Source organism: Oryctolagus cuniculus, chromosome 1 (genome assembly GCF_051225735.1).
Source record: "Oryctolagus cuniculus isolate XC-2025 breed Fujian yellow rabbit chromosome 1, ASM5122573v1, whole genome shotgun sequence".
NCBI classification, from domain to species: Eukaryota; Metazoa; Chordata; class Mammalia; order Lagomorpha; family Leporidae; genus Oryctolagus; species Oryctolagus cuniculus.
In genome coordinates, this window is record NC_142867.1 from 64,095,260 (window position 1) to 64,113,005 (window position 17,746).

At 59.8% G+C, this 17,746-nt stretch overlaps 1 protein-coding gene across 3 annotated transcripts in view; it reads right to left on the reverse strand.

Moving 5' to 3' along the window:
• PDE2A (phosphodiesterase 2A) overlaps positions 1-17,358 on the reverse strand; it is an 83,108-nt gene extending 65,750 nt beyond the window's left edge. For 2 of the 3 annotated variants that reach the window (XM_051851208.3, XM_051851204.3), the window contains exon 1: positions 17,151-17,358. In XM_051851208.3, the coding sequence (XP_051707168.3) occupies positions 17,151-17,221 (71 nt within the window). In that variant the 5' untranslated portion in view covers positions 17,222-17,358. The remainder of the gene's footprint in view (positions 1-17,150) is intronic. The other variant, XM_051851218.3, reaches the window with a different exon arrangement.
• Positions 17,359-17,746: the final 388 nt, after the last annotated feature.

A 17,746-nucleotide genomic window follows, 5' to 3' on the forward strand; every position in this document is an offset into this window, starting at 1 on the left:
GGCAGCAGTGGGAGGTGCCGGGCTGGTAGGTGCGAGAAGGCAGGCAGGCTGGGGCAGAGCCGGGAGACAGGGAAGTTGGGCTGCTGCACACCAGCTCACCCCACACACCCCCAAGCACTGGGCCTGGGCTGCAGCCCAGAAAATCGACCAGCCGCGCCACGCTCCCCAGGGCCCCAGTTCCTGGAAGGCAGTGCCGAAGGCAGGATCGATCTGCCTCCCAGCCTCCCCTCCCACTGTCTGGAGGCTGCTGCCTCCCCCATGCAGCCCCCCAAGGGATACAAGTCTGAGGGCAGCCTGGGGACACTGAGCAGTGACCCTTCACCCCTCCGCAGCTCCTGAGGGCCAGGTGGATGGGCAGTGCACCTGCACACATGCAACGCCCTGTGTGTCCATGCACGTACAGGAGTCGGTGGAACAGGAGTTGCTGACACACAATGTGAGCCATACTGATCTGGGTTCAAACCTCAGCTCTTTCATCTCCTGGATACGTGAGCTCACCTCTCTGAGCCTCAGCTGCCATGTCTGTACAGTGGGTACCAACAGTACCCAAGGAACAGGAGGACTGAGATCACACATGGAGAGCTCTGACACACTATTCACCCACCAAAGCCTTTATGAGTGGTGCTGTGCACAAGTGAGTGAGTGCACGTGTGCACAACTGCACATGCACCGGTGCCCTTGGGTGGCCCAGGGGGGATTCCTGCCACTCCAGGAAGGGTGACAGGGCCCCTGGCGTGGGGCAGCAGCTGGACCCTCAGCTTATCAGAGGGGAAAGACCTGCTGATCCTCCTTTCTCCCCAAGGCCCACCTGTGCTGGCCGAGGCTGTGTGGGGGAGATGAATGGCTCCCGCGGCCACCAGGCAGAGCTGGTGATTAGAGGCTAACGGCCCAGCATCCAGAGAGCAGAGGGAGGGAGGCTGAGCTGCAGGGCCATCCATCAAGGCTGGCAGCCCAGCAAAGCTGCACAGCGGGACAGGAGAGAGGCGGGGGCTGGGGGAGCTGCCTGCTGGGTGGGTAAGTGTAGACAAGGTGGGGGCCAGGCAGCTGGGCCCAGCCCAGTCACTGGCCTGTTGTAAACCTGGACCAGTCCCTGCTCCCTCAAGACCTCAGTGTCTGCATCTGGACAATGGGGCCAAAGGCCTCCTCCTACCTTGAGAAGTGCCAAGGCAGCAGGCTCAGCGTCAGGGCGCCGGGCCAGGAAGAGCCCTGAGGGGAGCATGAGGCTTGTCCTACAGCTGTCCAACCCAGCTGTGGGCCCTGGGACTGGGGAGGAAGGTGTAGCAGAGGGTCTGGCCTGGGAGCCCACAGACCCAAGTTCAAGTCAAGCTCTGACCCTAATCCATTGCTGAGCTTAGCCAAGGCGTAGACTTCCCAGGTCCCTTCCTGGATGCCATCCCCAACACCTCAACACACACACACACACACACACATGCACGCATGCATGCACGCACACATATGCCCTGGCCATGCAAATTTCATTCAAACTGAGAACAAAGTCACCACGGGACCTCCCTGCTCTCAGGGGCCAGCAGTCAGAGTCACAGCCTGAGCAGAGCCTGTCGGCTCAGCCTGTCTCTCACCGCCCTAGCAAGCTTGAACAAATCACTCTCTCTCCCTGGGTCTCTGTTTTCCTGTCTTCTTTTATTTCAATTTAAAAAAATTATTTGTGGGGTCAGCATTGTGGCGTAGTGAGACAAGCTGCCGCTTGTGATGCCAGCATCCCATATGGCCGCCAGTTCGTGTCCCAGCTGCTCCACTTCCAATCCAGCTCCCTGCTAAGGTGCCTGGGAAAGCAGTAGAAGACAGCCCAAGTGCTTGGGCCCCTGCATCCATGTGGGAGACCCAGATGAAGCTCCTGGCTCCTGGCTTTGGCCTGGCCCAGAGCTGGCTGTTGAAGCCATCTGAAGAGGGAACCAGCGAATGGAAGATCTGTCTCTCTCCCCCCTCCTCTGGAATAAATCCAGATTTATTTATTTCCAAAGGCAGAGTTACAGAGACAGGGGGAGAGACAGGGAGAGAGAGAGAGAGAGAGAGAGAGAGAGAGAGAGAGAGAGAGAAAGGTATCTTCTATCTGCTAGTTCACTCCCCAGATGGCAGCAATGGCCTGGGCAGCACCAGACTGAAGCCAGGAACTTCTGGGTCTCCTACACAGGTGCAGGGGCCCAAGCACTTGGGCTGTCTTCTACTGCTTTCCCAGGTACCTTAGCAGGGAGCTAGATGAGCAGTGGAGCAGTCGGGACACCAACTGGCCTCCACTTGGGAACACCAGCATCGCGGCAGGCAGCTCAAACTGCTGCGCCACAACACCTAAATAAATAGACCTTTTTAAAAAAGTATTTGAGAGAGAATGAGCTTCCATCACTGGTTCACTCCCCAAATGCCTGCAACAGCTGGGGCTGGGCCAAGGCTGAAACCAGGAGCTGGAAACTGACTCCAGGTCTCCGACACGGGTGGGAGAAACCCGACCACCTCAGCCATCGCAGGTGCCTCCCGGTCTGCATCAGCAGGAAGCTGGAGTCAGGAGCCGGGGCCAGGGCAGAACCCAGGCGCTCTGATGTGGGACACGGGCAGTTTCCCCATCTTCCAAATGAAAAGCAAGCAACAACAGGAAGCCTCAGGGCTCTTCCCCAGAGGGCCAAGTGCAAGCTTCTCCCCGAGTCCATCCCCCCCCTCACCATCCTCACTGCTCCCCACCCTCAGGAGAGCCTCAGGCCTCTCAGGGTCTCCGCCCCTCCCCTCCCTGTCTCCAGACCTGGCCCCCAGCACAGCTGAGCTCCCTCCTGCGGGAGCAGCGGTGGTCTCTGCATACTTTCCCTGCAGCCTAGACCAGAAAGTGTGCATCCCCCACATTGCCAGCTCGCAGGGGTGGGGGCTGCACCGACCCTGACCCCCAGGGTAAAGCAGAGGGATGGGCAGGGACTTAAACAGGAACAAGGGTTTGAAAAAGTGGGAGGGGGAGGGGGGATGGAAATCAGGAGCAAAGAAAAGCGAGGAGGAGAAAAACAACAGTCCCCAAGGCCCCTGTGGCTCTAACACTCTGAACCTTCTCTGGTCCACTCCAGATGGAGCCCCAAGCCTGGGCCCCCACCCCATCTCTGCTCCCTGCTCCCGCTCTGGCCCAGCCTGTCACATACGTCAGTACAAAGGCCCAAAGCCAAAGGGGTCTCTGGCCTCTGCCGCTGCCCCCTGTTGGGGCCAAGAGCACCGTGCGGTCGTCATAGCAATGCCGGATGCTGTCATCACTAATTCATCGGCTGAGCCCTGGGAGGCTGGCGAGGTGTGAGGAGTGCGGCTCAGAGCAGATCAGAAATGCCACTGGGGCAGGAGCCTCAGGGCCTCGGGCCAGTGGGAGCAGGGGGCAGGGGTTAAACTGCTTTGCCCGATCCAGCTGGTTCCTCACTCAGCTACCAACACCCCGTGAGGAGGAGGAGTGCAGAGCCCCTCCCAGTCTTGCTGGGCACCTACTGTGTGTCCAGCTCCATCCAGTTGCAGAGGCAGGCTCAGTGAAGGCTGTGATGTGGGGCAGGGGGCGTCACACGGGATAGGAGAGGTGGTGGGATGGGAGAAGTAGGGCGCCCACGTGTTGTGCCCACTCTGGCCGGGCACGCACCAGGCACTGCTAAATGTAGCTAATTTAACCCTCCCAGGAAACCTGCAGGGCTGGAATCTGTGTTGCAGATGCCAGGCTGTCCTGTCCGCCGACACCCTCCCACCAGCTCCGGACTCTCCTCCAGGAAGCCCTGCTTCCTCTGAACTCCCAGCCGTGGTGGGTGAGGGCCCTGGTCGTTCCTGTCAAACTGAGCTTTCTTATCCACACTGTGGAGAACCTGGGCACAGACTCCCATCCCAGCCACCAGAAGACCACCCCCTCCCGCAAGCTGTGCCACGGAGCTGTCCGGGGTCCTGAAGGCTCACGGGCCTTTCCCTGGAAGATGGGCTTTGCTTTGCTTTCTTTCTTTTTTGAGATGTATTTATTTAAAAGGCAAACTGACTTGGTGGGGATAGGTGGCTGGGAGAGATCTTCCACCTGTCGATTCACTCTCCAAATGGCCAAAACAGCCAAGGCTGGGCCAGGTCAAAGCCAGGAGCCAGGAAATCCATCTGGGTTTCTCATGTGGGTGGCAGGGGCCTAAGCACTTGGCCATCTTCTGCTGCCCCTCCCAGGAGCATTAGCAGGGAGCTGGATGGGAAGTGGAGCAGCCAGGACTCAACCTGGCCCTACGCTATGGGGTGGCTGTATCACAACCAGTGCTCAGCCTGCTAGGCCACAACACTGGATACTCCATTTTTACTTATTTGATAGAGACTCAGAGGGAGAGAGCTCCCACCCAGTGGTTCACTACCCAAAAGCCTCTAAGAGCCGGCCAGGAAGGCAGGAGCCAAGAACTCAATCCAGGTGTCCCACATGGGTGACAGAGACCCAGTGACTTGAGCCATCACCTGCTGCCTCCCAGCACCCACATCAGCAGGAAGCCAGAGTCAGACACCGAGCCCAGGCACTCGCTCAGGTGGGGGATGCAAGTGTCCTAACTGCTGGGCTACATGGCCACCTCGGTTGGGTCTTTTCTGTTAAAAATCAGCAGCTCCTCTGCCTGGAGGAGAAAGGTCAGGCTTCCACCTGCCAGGCCTCGCAAAACACAGTGACTGTTTCCTCCACTCACAAAGCCCCGGGGGAAAACCTATTTGGAGGAAGGGAATGGGAGGGAAGCGAGTATGCACGGCTGTGACAGTGTATGGGTCGAGTGCCTCCTCTACGCATTCTTGTGAATGAGGTGTGAGCTATAACACGGATTAACATGGGCCTGGCCCCTGCACTTGTGGGGCCTCTGGTCTAGCAAAATCACCACTGGGGTTTGCTTTACACAAGTCAGCCACTCGGCCCTTACCAGAGGCGTGAAGGTGGAGACAATGCAGCTCGCTCCAGTGGAGGAAATGGAAAAGCTGGGATGGTCACGGGACCTGCCCGAAGCCACCGGGCCAGGAACCAACACAGGCAGGACTCAAACCCAGCTGTTCTGACTCCCTCGCAAGTCTCACTCCTGGTCTGTCTCCAGCTGGGCAGGGCATCGAAGACCTAGTCCCTGCCCTCCAGGAGTTTATAATCTGGAGCACCTGTCCCACTTCAGCAACACACCCCTGGAAAGTCTGACCCGAATCCCTGCTGCTGCAGCTCTGCCCTGGCCTCCCTTTATCCCGGCGGCCCAGGACTCGAGGATCAGCTACCCTCTCCCATGCAGACACCTGGGGTGCTTCCTGCACTCCCACGGCTATTCCACCCCCACCCCGCCTGGACGCCTCCCCCCCCCCAGGAGAGAGCGAGGTATGTGCGCTAAAAATACCTGAATCCCTCCCTGCTCATGCTCTAATTAAGCTGAGTGAGTCACTACTTTAAGTAATTTATTGCTAGTTACATAATTGCTTTAATATTTGGTTCTAGGACTGGGGAACAAAAGTGCCCCCTTTTTCCCGGGAACTGTTAATCCACAGAGTGGGGTTTCCAACCCCTGGGTGGGGAGATGATGCGGAGAGAAGTGGAGTCACTTTGGTCAGCTCCTCACGTGGCCACTTCCCCCAGGGCCACTGGTCCCGACTACTCCAGGAGGCACAGCTCTCTGCCGTCTGCCCCCACCCAGGACATGTCTGAAGCCACCACTCCCTGAAGATCCATGGTCTCAGCATCCCACCTGCCCCCACCTCCAGCTTCTCTGCCTTGCCAGGCCACAGGAGCCACCTCCCAGGGAGGGGGAGCCATCGCTAGCATCCCCAGCATGTCAGAGGCAGCCCCACCCTCTGAACCCAGCCCTTCCCCAGCCCCAGAGGAAGTCACCCCCAAAGGGGACTGGCTACAGAGAGCACAAGGGAAGTTTGGGGGGTGATGAAAAGATTCTCTTCTTGAATGCAGTGGTGATCATACAACTGCACCTACTGGCAGAATTCACTCTGCACTTTCTGTTGTATGTAAATGATCTCCAATAAAACAGATGTAAAAAGTAAATTTAAAAACAGAAGTCACACCTCCCACCTTCCAAGAACCTCACAGAAGCAACAGCTGGGCAGATCCGGGCAGCCGTATGGAAGCGGAGGCGAGGAGGTGCACAGAGCTGGCTGTGGAAGGCACACAGTAGGTGCTCATGCAGCAGATGCTTGCTTCACTCAGTGCCAATCAGCAAGGACCCGCTAGGCACCTCCTGGGCGCACCTGCTTAGCCCCGCTCTCATTAGCTCTCTCCCTGCTCTCCTGGAGAGGGAGCCCGCTGCATGGCAGGTCTATCACACGCTGTCTCCCCTAATCCTCCCAGCAGCCCTAATGAGGAGGGCCCTATTACAGTCCCCCTCCTGCAGGGGAAGGTGGAGGCGAGCAGAGCCCTGCAGAGGAGAAGTGGAGGAGCCAAGAGACCGTCCCCAAGGCTTGCGCTCAGCACCACCTCCTCCCGCCTCCCTTTACAATGCTAAATGCCCCAAGACCCCAGCCCTTGGAGAATGAGGACTTCCCTGGCTTAGGAGTAGCAGCCCAGGCAGTGGAGACACGGGAGTGGGTGTACAGGCTCAGAGAGGTGGTGAGAGGCCAGGCCGTCGGGGAAGGAGGGAACTGGGTCGAGAAGCAAGCCTGGAAGCAACCGAAGAAATCAGGCAGGGAGTGAGGAAATAAGGCAGAGGCGCCCAGCTGTGCCCGCCTGTGGGCTTCAACCCAGCTGTGCCCAGCTGAGGCTTCCACACCTAGTCAGGCCCCAAGTCGCTGGCACTTCTCACTGCTAATCTTGACTCACTGCCCCCCAAATTTGTCTGTGTCCAGTGTCTGGGCTGCAATCCCCCCAGCACAGGCAAAACTCATTCACCCCAAACTTGACAGGTGGCTGGGGAAAAGTCAGGGGACCCATGGGGACAGGGAAGAGCTCCCGGGTTGTAGAGAATGGAAGTCACTTTGAAAGGACTCCAAGACCTGAGCGACAGGAATTAGCCAGGTAAAGGGAGAGGTGTTCCAGGCAAAGGGAACAGCATGTGTAACAGCCCGGAGGCAAGAGGGGCTGCCCATGGGAGGAAGGACAAGCAGGTCTCAGCCTGGCTGTGCTAAGCACAGGCACCGCTCTGGGGGGCACCGGGCACGTGGCGGCTGGCGGCCATGCTGCAGGGCTGGGTCTGAGTACCTGGGCCATGGGGGGGGGGGTGGGGGTGGAGTTCATTCTGTTTGTGTCTATGTCAACTTTTAGATTCATCTTGTGTTTTTCTCCATGTTCCTGTGTGCGTGTGTGAGGTGTGTGTGTGCACACACGTGCATGAGTGTTGTGTGGCTCTCCATATCCCGGTGCCAGGGAGCGCTTCTTTGCATGGGGAACTCTTCTGTACTGTGTTTGTGTCCCTATGCCTGGGTCATGTGCAGGTCTCGTTATGTCGCATGTTTGTAGCTTGGTCGTTAGTCCCTGGGCTCGGGCAGCCGGGGCAGGGAGAAGGCTGGGGCACAGGTGCTCAGGTGCTCAGGCTGGGCTCCAGGGGCACATCAGCACCTAATGATTGTCAAGCGCTTAGTGGGGCAGGAGGCTGCATGGGAGATGCTAATTAACACTGATTATGAGTCAGCGGCTCAAGGCCCAGCGGAAGCTGTGAGCTGCCTGGGCCAAGATCCCTAACCCCTGAGCACCACAGGAACCCCGCCCCCCCCCCCCCCACTCATCTCCCAGGAAGGCCGCAGCCCAGGCTCTGGACAGCGAGAGGAACTGAGATCCCACTCCAGGAGGCGGGGCCCCACAGCGCGGGCTTCTATTACACGTGGCAGTGGAGGGGTCGCAGCGGGATGGAGACACGAGGCCACCACGATACTGCTGCTCTTCGGGGCCAGGGCCCGAGTGGCTGGCTTACGGGTGCCGTGGATGTGAGCTCAGGAGAGAGGAAGGCACAGCACTGGGGGGGGGGGGGGGGGAGTGTCCGGAGCTGCCACAGGCCCCTGCGTCAGCAGCGGGGATGGACACTGAAGAACAATGGTGGCGGCTCAGCCAGGGGAGCCGAGCTGGGGGCCGGACTGACAGCAATTCATGTCCCTGGATGCCCTCACCCCAATGCAACTATGTTGCCCCTTACCTGTGTCTGCACCCACCTCCTCACCGGGCCCTAATTCACCCCTCCTCTGAGCTTCCGGAATCCAACACCCAGCGCAGCTGCCCCTGCTCCAGCCCTCGGCTCCCTGCACAGGAGCTTGGCCTTCAGCGCCTTGCTCTCCACCAGGCACACATGCTGCCCAGGAGCCCTGCCGCTGCCACCTTGGCCTCTTGCTGTTCTCCACCCGCCCCTTCCCCTCGCCTGGCAAACGCCACTCGTTCTTTAGAGCCGAGACTCCCAGCATTACCGCCGCAGGAAGTGTCCTCACTGCCGGCCCCAGCACTCACCTGGGGCCTGCCAGGGGTGTGCTTGGCTCTGACAAAGAGGGCAGCAAGGACCGTCGGGTCCATCTCCGTGGCCAGGGCGTCACGGAGGAGGGGGACATGGGTGAGCAAGAGGGTCCAGGCACACCGGATCCTGAGAGCAACACTCCCCAGCAGCGCCAATGCGGCCAGACAGGGAGCTGGGCAGTCGCGGCAGGAGCAGCAGTGGGCCCAGGGATATATGACTGGGCACAGTCGGGAAGCACAGGTGGCGCCCGGCCACTCAGTAAGCCTGACCAAGTGGGAGGTCAGAGGAGGGGCCTGGCTGCTGGCTCCGACTCTGAGACCTTCTGGCTGAGTGCCTTGGGTCAGGCCACACCCACCCTGGGCTGCAGCTTCCTGTTAGCCCTGTGTCCCTCCAGACCCCGTCTCCACCCTGTCCCGCTGGGCTGACCCCCACTGGCTCCTGCACCTGCACTGCCTTGCCCACTGGTTTCCCAATAGGTCCTGCCTTTGAGGGCTGGGCTCGCCCACTCCACCGCCTTGGACAAGCAGCGACGGCAGCCACGGCTCCCGGAGGGCAGCCCCTGCTCTGGGACCGGAGGCACTCTTCCCAGCCCCCTCGAGCCTCTCGGAGGCCAGACCTGAGCCCCGTGACATGCCCTGTTTGTTCCCCTAATCCTTCCCGCCTCCGTCCTAGTTGCTTCGTCAAGCTGCCTTCAATTAAGCCACTTGAGTGTGTCGCTTGCTGCCCTCTACAGAACAGGGCTCGCCCCTTGAAGGGCTGCCAAGGCGATTTTAAGACATAAAGGACACTGTAAGCATCAGTGCTCTACAGCTGGCCCCAAATCCCACCACACGCCGGGGGTTAAGTAATCCCAGTTCCCTGGCACACGCGGCACCAGACTGCCTGCTCCTCTTCCCTCCCACCCCTGCCCAGCCCTCCAGCCACACGGAGCACCGCCCTGCCAGCCCTGAGCCCCCCATAACTCGGAACCAGCCCGTCTGCCCTCTGCTTCTTCCAGCCAGGGCTCAACTGTGATGCTGCCTCGGAGCAGCCCGGTGCTCCCTGCCCACTGCCAACCACACCCGAGTGCCCCTGCATCCAGCCCCGGCACCGGCCCCAAAGTTCCAGGAAGATGGACTTCTCTCCAGGTGTCCCGGGGAAGGGGCACTCTGACCTCACAACTTTCCACTGCCCAGGTGCCCAGGAGGGCTCTCTGGGGCTGGAGCCTTGCCACGCCCGGGGGGCCTGAGCACGTCTTTCTCTGGCCTCTGTGACAGCTACTGCTTGCCAGGACTGCAGGGAGTTTGCCACCAACTGCCCGGCTAGGGCAGCAGCCTCATCCGCAGCCCCTGGGCGTTCCTCCCTCCCAAGGCCTCCCCTTCCGTAAGGGACTGCTCTGTGTCACTCATACTGAGCCAAGCTGGGCCTCCAGGACCTGCCCAACAGTGCCGTCTCATTACTAAGATCCCAAGGGGGAGCTCACAGGGAAAGCCTTGAATGTTAGAACAGAAGAAAACTTGCAAAAAAAAAAAAAAAAAAAAAAAAAAAAAAAAGCTCAAATTGAAGAAATTGAGGTTTGTACAGGAGGCGCCTCCCCGGCTCTGCCTCCAGGGGGCGCCTCCCTGTGGAGTCCACTTGCTCTGTGGGAAGACGGACACCACAGGGCCCCAGGAGGAGTCCCACCGCACGCTGAGTCTGGGGGCAGCTTCAAAGGCAGCATCTGAGGCCTGGCAGAGTGGAAATACCCAGGTGTGGGGGCAGGGGCGGCCTCGTGCCCCGACTGCACCTGTTCCAGGGGCTGCAGGGAGGGAGGCCTTGCAGGCATGACACAGTCCTGTCTGCTCCAAGCCCTGCCATCTCGCCCCCATCCTGCTGGGTGACCTCGGGTTAACCACTGCCAGCTCTGGACCTCAGTATTTGCATCTGCACAAGACTGGGCTGGGAGAAGTCCCAGCCGCGTCCAGCTCCTTGGCCTGCAGCCTAGAACCTTGGCCAGCATGAGCCAAGCCCAAACACAAAGACACCCTGCTCCTCTAGGACCCTCCCTGGCTGGGTGGGGCCCCAGAGGAGGCCCAGCACCCCCACAGCAGGAAGGGCACGACAGCTCCTGCAGCCCAAGTCCATACACACCCGTCTCTATTTTTTTTTTTTTTTTTTTGGACAGGCAGAGTGGACAGTGAGAGAGAGAGACAGAGAGAAAGGTCTTCCTTTGCCGTTGGTTCACCCTCCAATGACCGCTGCGGCCGGCGCACCGCGCTGATCCGATGGCAGGAGCCAGGTACTTATCCTGGTCTTCCATGGGGTGCAGGGCCCAAGCACTTGGGCCATCCTCCACTGCACTCCCTGGCCACAGCAGAGAGCTGGCCTGGAAGAGGGGCAACCGGGACAGAATCCGGCGCCCCGACCAGGACTAGAACCCCGTGTGCCGGCGCTGCAAGGCGGAGGATTAGCCTAGTGAGCCGCGGCGCCGGCCCATACCTGTCTCTACCTCCAGACAGGTGGGGCCTGGGAGAAAACGTGTTGAGGAGCCAGACACTGGCTGGTGTCCGGGCCTTCACCCATTCATGCACATTCACCATGCATGCACACTCAAACATGCAGCTGTGTGCACAGAGGTGCACACCCAGAGTTGCCATAGAGTGCACATAACACCACACACGGACACACACGAGCCACTCTCGCATGCACATGACCATGTATTAACACGCAGACACAAACATGCACCTGCACACGGGTGAATACGTGCACACTTTCATACAAGCACTGACCCACACAGTCTCAGACCCACACACACTAGAAGCTCAGTGCACACACACACAGCCTGACAGAGACTCAGACAAACCCACCCATGTCACCCACATCTCAGCAACAAGCAAATCACATCCCAGTAGAAGCCCAGGCCCCAGCTGTAATGGCTCTAAGTCCATTTCCCACTCTATATTAGCCTGTCCGGAACCGGAAGGAGAAAATGTCTTGCCCTCTGGCTTGACCCCTCCAGGGTGTCTGTCCCTGCTGTGTGGGGTCCAGCCCTCCGTGCCTCCCTATGCCTTTTCAGCAGGGCTCTGTCAGCCGGTGGAGGTGCAGAATGATGGGCAGCCCTCTCTCCACCCTTCACCCCTGCTCTGGTCCAGACTCTATCCTATGGCCCTTCAAGCATGGGAAGAGCCAGGCTGGAGTGGACCTGTGTGGCAGCGACCCCTACTGGACGTAAGGGGCATTACATCACAGCTCAGAGTACTTGGAGAGAGGAAGAATGGGAAGTGAAGGAAGAGGAGGCAGTGTTGGGTGCACCGATGGAGCTGAGACACCTTGGCTGCCTTTACTTCCTCTACTTTGACCCATCCAGCCCAGGCTGCAATATTCATCCTCCCAAAGCCCAACACTTGCTCAGAACCCCTGGGTGGACCGCAGTGGGCCACAGCATGCTGGAAGCTGCTTGGCCACTTCTTGGCCTCAAAGATCCCAGCCCTCATCTTCACCCCCTGAACAGCTCTGGGCCCAGAGACCCCTGTGCTGAATGTCTCACCCCGAACTTGAACTGTCCATATCTGGCCTGTGGCTTCCAGTCCTAGCCTTTGCCATTTGGGGCAATGCACGTGGGACTAGCGGGAGCTTGGATGCAAATAGATGCGTGCTCTGGCCTGGCGGTCGGGCGTGTTCTCCCCCCTCCTGGATCTTCTGTTGCTTCAGCCAGAGAGCAGCAGTCTCTCGGGAAGGAGGTGGGGATTTCAGGAGTTCACAGATGTGCAAACACGGCCCAGGAAGCCGGACTCCCGCGTGATCGTGCGAGGATCACGGCCTCAGCCTCTCAGCCCTGCCCCCACCGGGGGGTTGGGGCCGCCTCGGCTTTGGGCCTCACGTCCCCAGCACCTGCCCAAGCCTGCCCCAGGCAGCCTCAGCAGCGCAGCGTGCACTCGGGGCAGAGGAGGCCGCACCAAGTCTACCGAGGATCTCAGAGTGAGAGTGGCCACCGGCTTAGCCCCTTCCTTGGCAAGTCCTTTCCTCCACGGTGTCCTTTGGGGAGAGCGTCTCACTGCCCCGCCCCCGCGGCCCCTTGCAGGCCTCCTTGCCTCTCCCACACGGCGCCTGCCTAGCGTTCTGAAAGTGTAGGTGAGTGTGGGCGGTTCCTAATGGCAGCAGGCAACCTTTCAGAGCACCTGCTGCACGCCTGGCTCCAAGCTCCACACTTCCGTGTTCTTCTCCATGGTCCTGCCAGGGGAGTGACAGGATCTCCATCGCGTTAGTTGCAGGAGGTCCAGAGAAGTGAAGTGATTCGCCCAAGACCACACAGACGTGCTGACATTCAAACCTGTGCCTTCAGCGCCCTCTCTATTCCGTGGTCAAAACCTCCTCTGACCCCAGGGCCACCAGCCAAAGAGGGCCCATGTGTGGCAGGAGCTGCATGGTTGGGAAGTCCTCCCCGATAGCCAACTGGAATCGCTTCTGCTGCACCAAGCCCAGTTGCCGTCTGTTTTTCACAGAGGGCGACTTCAGGGACTTCAAAAAGTGGGTCACGTCATTAGGGACCTGGCCTTTCCCGGGGAGCGGGCAGCTGAACAATGGGAGATAAATGTGTGAAAATGTCCCTGTTACTAAATATATCCACCTCCCCGGAGGAGGGGGGAGCCGTGGCCCCCGCCCTGGAGGCCGCAGTCTGTGGCTCAGACAAGCTGGGGCTCCGGCTGTTCCGGGGGCTGGGGCGGAGGGGGCGAGGCCAGCATGGGAGGGGGTGTCTGCTCCTTCTCCCAGTCCAGGCTGCCAAGCCTGAGCTGGCTAATTTGCATAGTGCTTTGCCTTCATTTGCATGCCACTTTCTTTCGGGGAGGAGCCACACTCCTCAGCCTCTGCCTCTCCCTCACTCCCAAGGTCTCTGCTGAGCCACTGCATACCGCATTCTCAAGCAAAGCAGGTGCTAGTGGCAGGGCACAGGAAGACAGGAACATGAAGCAAGTGTACTGTGAGGCCTACACAGCAAGGCACAAGGCGCTGTCTGTAGCCTAACCTCAATTTTCTGCTCCTCTGCTGCTCTGCCCTGCCACTCACTCCTCCCCCTCCCCTCCCCCTCCCCCTGCCCCGCCTACCACCCACAGTGAACTTCATGCCCAGGCCATTCTGAGCTACAGTGCTCCACCAGTGAAACCACACCTGCTCCCACCCCCACCCCCACCCCCGCCTCCGCACAAGGTGCTCCCCTCCCCAGAGTGACTCCTCCTTCCAAGATGCTGATGGCTCCACCTCCTCCCTCCACGTGGTCATGGCTCCGTCCACACCCTCAGGCAGTGAATGGCCGCTGAACTTATGAATGAACCAATCCTGATCCCTGCCTCTCTGCACCCCATCTCCTCTCCCTAGGGGGGCTTCCTCACCTGCATTAGGGTCAGAGCTGGATGGTGCCTGCACCCAACTCCCCATCCTGTCCCGAGAGACTTGCCCCTCACCCCACAGCCTGCCTTCTTGAAGCCAGGAGACTCCACAGCCCTGCAGCCTGAGTGGGAAGTCTTTGCTGTTGTCTAGCCTCCTTCACCTATCACCAAAGGAGTCCAACCCCAGAGGGCTCGGGCTTGTCCCATCTCAGTCTCACTGAGGAGCAGGTGCAGGCTGCTCACTGCCCCACACTCTGCCCAGGATATGCTGGGACCATCTCCGGAGGACAGCGACCCATGACAAAGAAAGGACATGGGCCGGGCGTGGAGGCCCAGGTCAGACCCAACCACCCCAGGGGAAGAGCAGCGGGAAGTGTCCTGCAGCTTGGGGAGAGGAGCGAGCAACCATGCAGGTGCCTCAGATGCTCCTGGTGTCTTCGCCCAGTGGAGGCTGCGCTGAGCCCAGCCACCCAGCCCTGTGCTGCGAGCGGGCTGGGGAAGCAAGGGCAGCGGCTCCTGCCTCTGAGGCGCTCCTGGGCTAGCTGGGTAAGGGGCTCACACACAGGGAACAGCTGACTCTGAGCCACATTCTTGCCCCTGTACCACCAGAGACAGACTCCAGGGCGGGGGTGGTGGTGGTGGTGGTTATAGAGTCGGAGAGATGGGAAATCAAAGGGGGCTTCCTAGGGGAGGCTTCCTATTCCAAAACCTTTTCCCAGCTCCGTTTCCTATGAAGAAAAGTCTGAGCCCTTTAGCCTAGCATTGGAGACCCTGAGGAATCTAGCCCCTTCTGCCCTCTCTTCCTCTTCTCAGCACCCTTCTCTCACTCCTGCCAACCTAAACTCTGTCCCTCGAATGCACTGCACTCCTCACCTGTCTGCCATCATGAGCTATTCCCTCTGCTCTTCCTTGTAGGGGCAACACCTACCCATCCTTCAAGGTCCCGCTCCAACATCTCTTCCCCTGGAACGCCGGCTCACTGAGGGCCCAGGTGCCCAGAGCCTCCCTTTGCACACAGGGCTCACACTGTGGGGCTGTGGGCTTCTTCCCAAGCCTCCCTCATCAGACTGGGCACTCCCTGAGAGCAGGGACAGTGTCCTCCTGTGTCCCCAGTCACCAGCACAGCAGGCACCAAGAAGGCACTGGGGAGTCCTTGTGCAGCGGGGTGATGAGCGATGCAGGAATGGGACCCCATGGCATGGGTAGATGTTCCAGGCCCAAGCAGCAGAAACCCAGAGAGTACAGCAAGGCTGAGAGCAAGCTCCCAGGCCATTAAGCCTGAAGGGGGTGCTGCCACGAGCTCGGTCCCCACCCCCCACACCATTTGGCTAGATCCCAGCCAAGCCATCAGCAGCCCCGGGGGACGGGAGGCTGGAGTGGGAAGCAGGAAGAGCAGCAGGAGCTGCTTGGTGGGCAGGGGGACGGGGTGGGGGGTGCAGGGAGTGCAAGAGCAGTTAAACCTCCCTGAGCTCACCCAGCGCCACCGACCCACCGAGAGGCGCTGGGCAGGTGACGAGGGAGAACAGTGGACGTCAGGTCTGATGGAGAGCTTCAGACCCCAGCCTTGCAGCCAGAGGAGAGTGACAAAGCCATAGCCTGGCAGGAGGTGACTCCGAGACCCCAGGCATCCTTGCTGGAAACCCTGCAAAGGTCTGGCCCAGGGCCTCAGCCCACACCCTGCCTTCTCAGTCTTCTAAGAGCCTTTCCTCTTCTGTCTCTCTGAGGGCCCCCTCCCCCACACCCCCTCCCCAACCCAGCCCCCAGCCCCATCCACACTCTCTTCCCCATCTTCCTCTCGCCAGCCTTTCCCTAGTCCTCGAACATCTCCCTTCCGAAAGTCTTGGTCTCATCTGTCCCAGACTCGCCTGGCTGCAGACTTCACGGATCCCTGCCTCGGCTGGGCTGCCACCCTGGCCTGTCCCCTGCTCCTCCGGTCCCAGTCAACCTTTGCAGTGCTACTGAAAGCTAACTCTGCCCGTGTCCCTCCCCTGCACACAAACTCCCCCAGGGCCCTCCTGATAAAGCCCAAGAGGCCCAGAGGGCAAAGACCCCTGGGTGTAGCTCCTGCCTCCCACCACAGCCTCTTCCCAGCACTGCCTTTACCCAGCCTCCTCGCTGCCTCCGGCACCTGCTCCGTCCCAACCCAGGGCCTTTGCTTGTGCTGTTCTGCCAGCTCCCCCACCTGTTAGTGGATGCTGTGCTTTGCTGCTTAATTATTCTCCAGCCATTTTGCCATCTATACGCTTAGGAGGGCCCAGAGGGCAGAGCCATTATTGCCTATTTCTTTTCTGCTTCTCCTGGCAGGGTGTAGAATGAATTTTCACAGGCTCACGGAGGTGGTTACACATACAGCCAGCCCCTCCCTGCCTCAGTGGGCCACAGCATCCCAGCTGTGTCCTTAGCCAGCAGGGGAAGGGAACAGCCACCCCCACACACTCATACACAACGCACAACAGTCACAGGAGCACCAGTATGTACACACACCTACCCAACCCACACACACTCGGTACACTTGTGCCATGATCACACCCACACCAGAACACTTATGCTCACACACATATCCACATCTGCCTACACATGGCAACACGATTATTCACACATTAACAAATCACACACAATCACAAGTGCATTTGAAATGGATCAAGCAACGTGTGTGTCGAGTCCCTGTGTTTTGCAGCATAGCACACACATCAACACGCACACCTCACATGCACACCTACCCACATACACACACCACCCTGTACTCACACTGACAAATGCCAACTCTCGAAGGCACACTCACAAACTCCGACAGGCGCCTTCCCATCCAGCCCTCCCAACACGGAGCCCCCACTCACTTGCACGAGCCTCACCTCCCCCCAACACGTGGCACACACGGGGCCCCGGGGCCACTTTCCAACCAGTCCCTTCAATGGGACAGGTGCTTAGGGGTAAAGTTGTGAAAAGTGGTGGCCCTGAACCCCAATTCCCAGATCTTTGGAAGGTGGGCACCCCACCTTCTGCTGCCCCGGGGGCACTCTTACTCACCCGTAATCATATGCAGAGGTACCTGCTCTCTGTGTGCCTCCCCACCCCCCACCTAAAGCTGTCGCTCTCCAAGGTCCTGAATCAGCCCATGTCAGCCCCCAGGGCTCCTTGGAACTCCAGACCTCCCCACCCCCAACCCTTGAAGAAACCCCTCCCCTAGTCAGCCATTCCTTCTATGGGACCCCAGTCTCACCACCTCCTAGGTTGATGCTAGGCACCCACACCCTACACAGAGGCCCCCACTAGGCTGCAGTCTGGCAGCCAGGTGTCCGGGACCAGGAGCAGTCCTCCATGTGGCTCAGATCCATGTCAGCCCCAGCTCCGTGAAGGGTCTCCCAGGACCCCGTCCGCGGCACTCTCGCAGCGGCTCACCCCACCCCAGCCCCTCGCTAGTACTCACGGCTCAGCCGGTCGCGCTGCCGGGTACTGCTGGCTCCTGCAGAGGATGGAGTGGCCGCATGCCTGCCCCATCACTCCTCATCATCCGTCTCCCCAGCCAGACTAAGGTGGCCCCTCGCCCTGCCCCCCTGCTCGGAGTTCCAGGCAGGGCGCCCCCAGCAGGCACAGGGACCAAGAGCAACGGCCTGCTCCCCACTCAGCGGGGACTCAACACCCCAGTCCAGCTCTGCTGCCCTGGCTGCTCCGCCTCTCCCGCTGCCTGCCACTGCCTCTGCTGCTCCTCGCTGGCTCTGGGAGGAGGCTGGAGCAGGTCTGATAATGCAGAAGGGGGAGGGAGCAGGGAGGAGGAACGGAGAGAGGCCCAGACAGAGAGGGAGCGAGAGGGAGGGGTAGACGGAGACTCTGACTGGGAGGGAGCAGAAACCTCACAGAGGGAGAGACTGAGAGACAGCAGATGGAGACAGGAGGAGCAAGGAACACATGAAGAAGGAGAGAAGGGATCGGAGCCCGGGAGAGAGACAGGGAGGGAAACACAGAGACCAGAGAGGCTCAGGGAAAACACCCTCTGAGGAACAAAGACAGGGAAAGAAAGAAAAC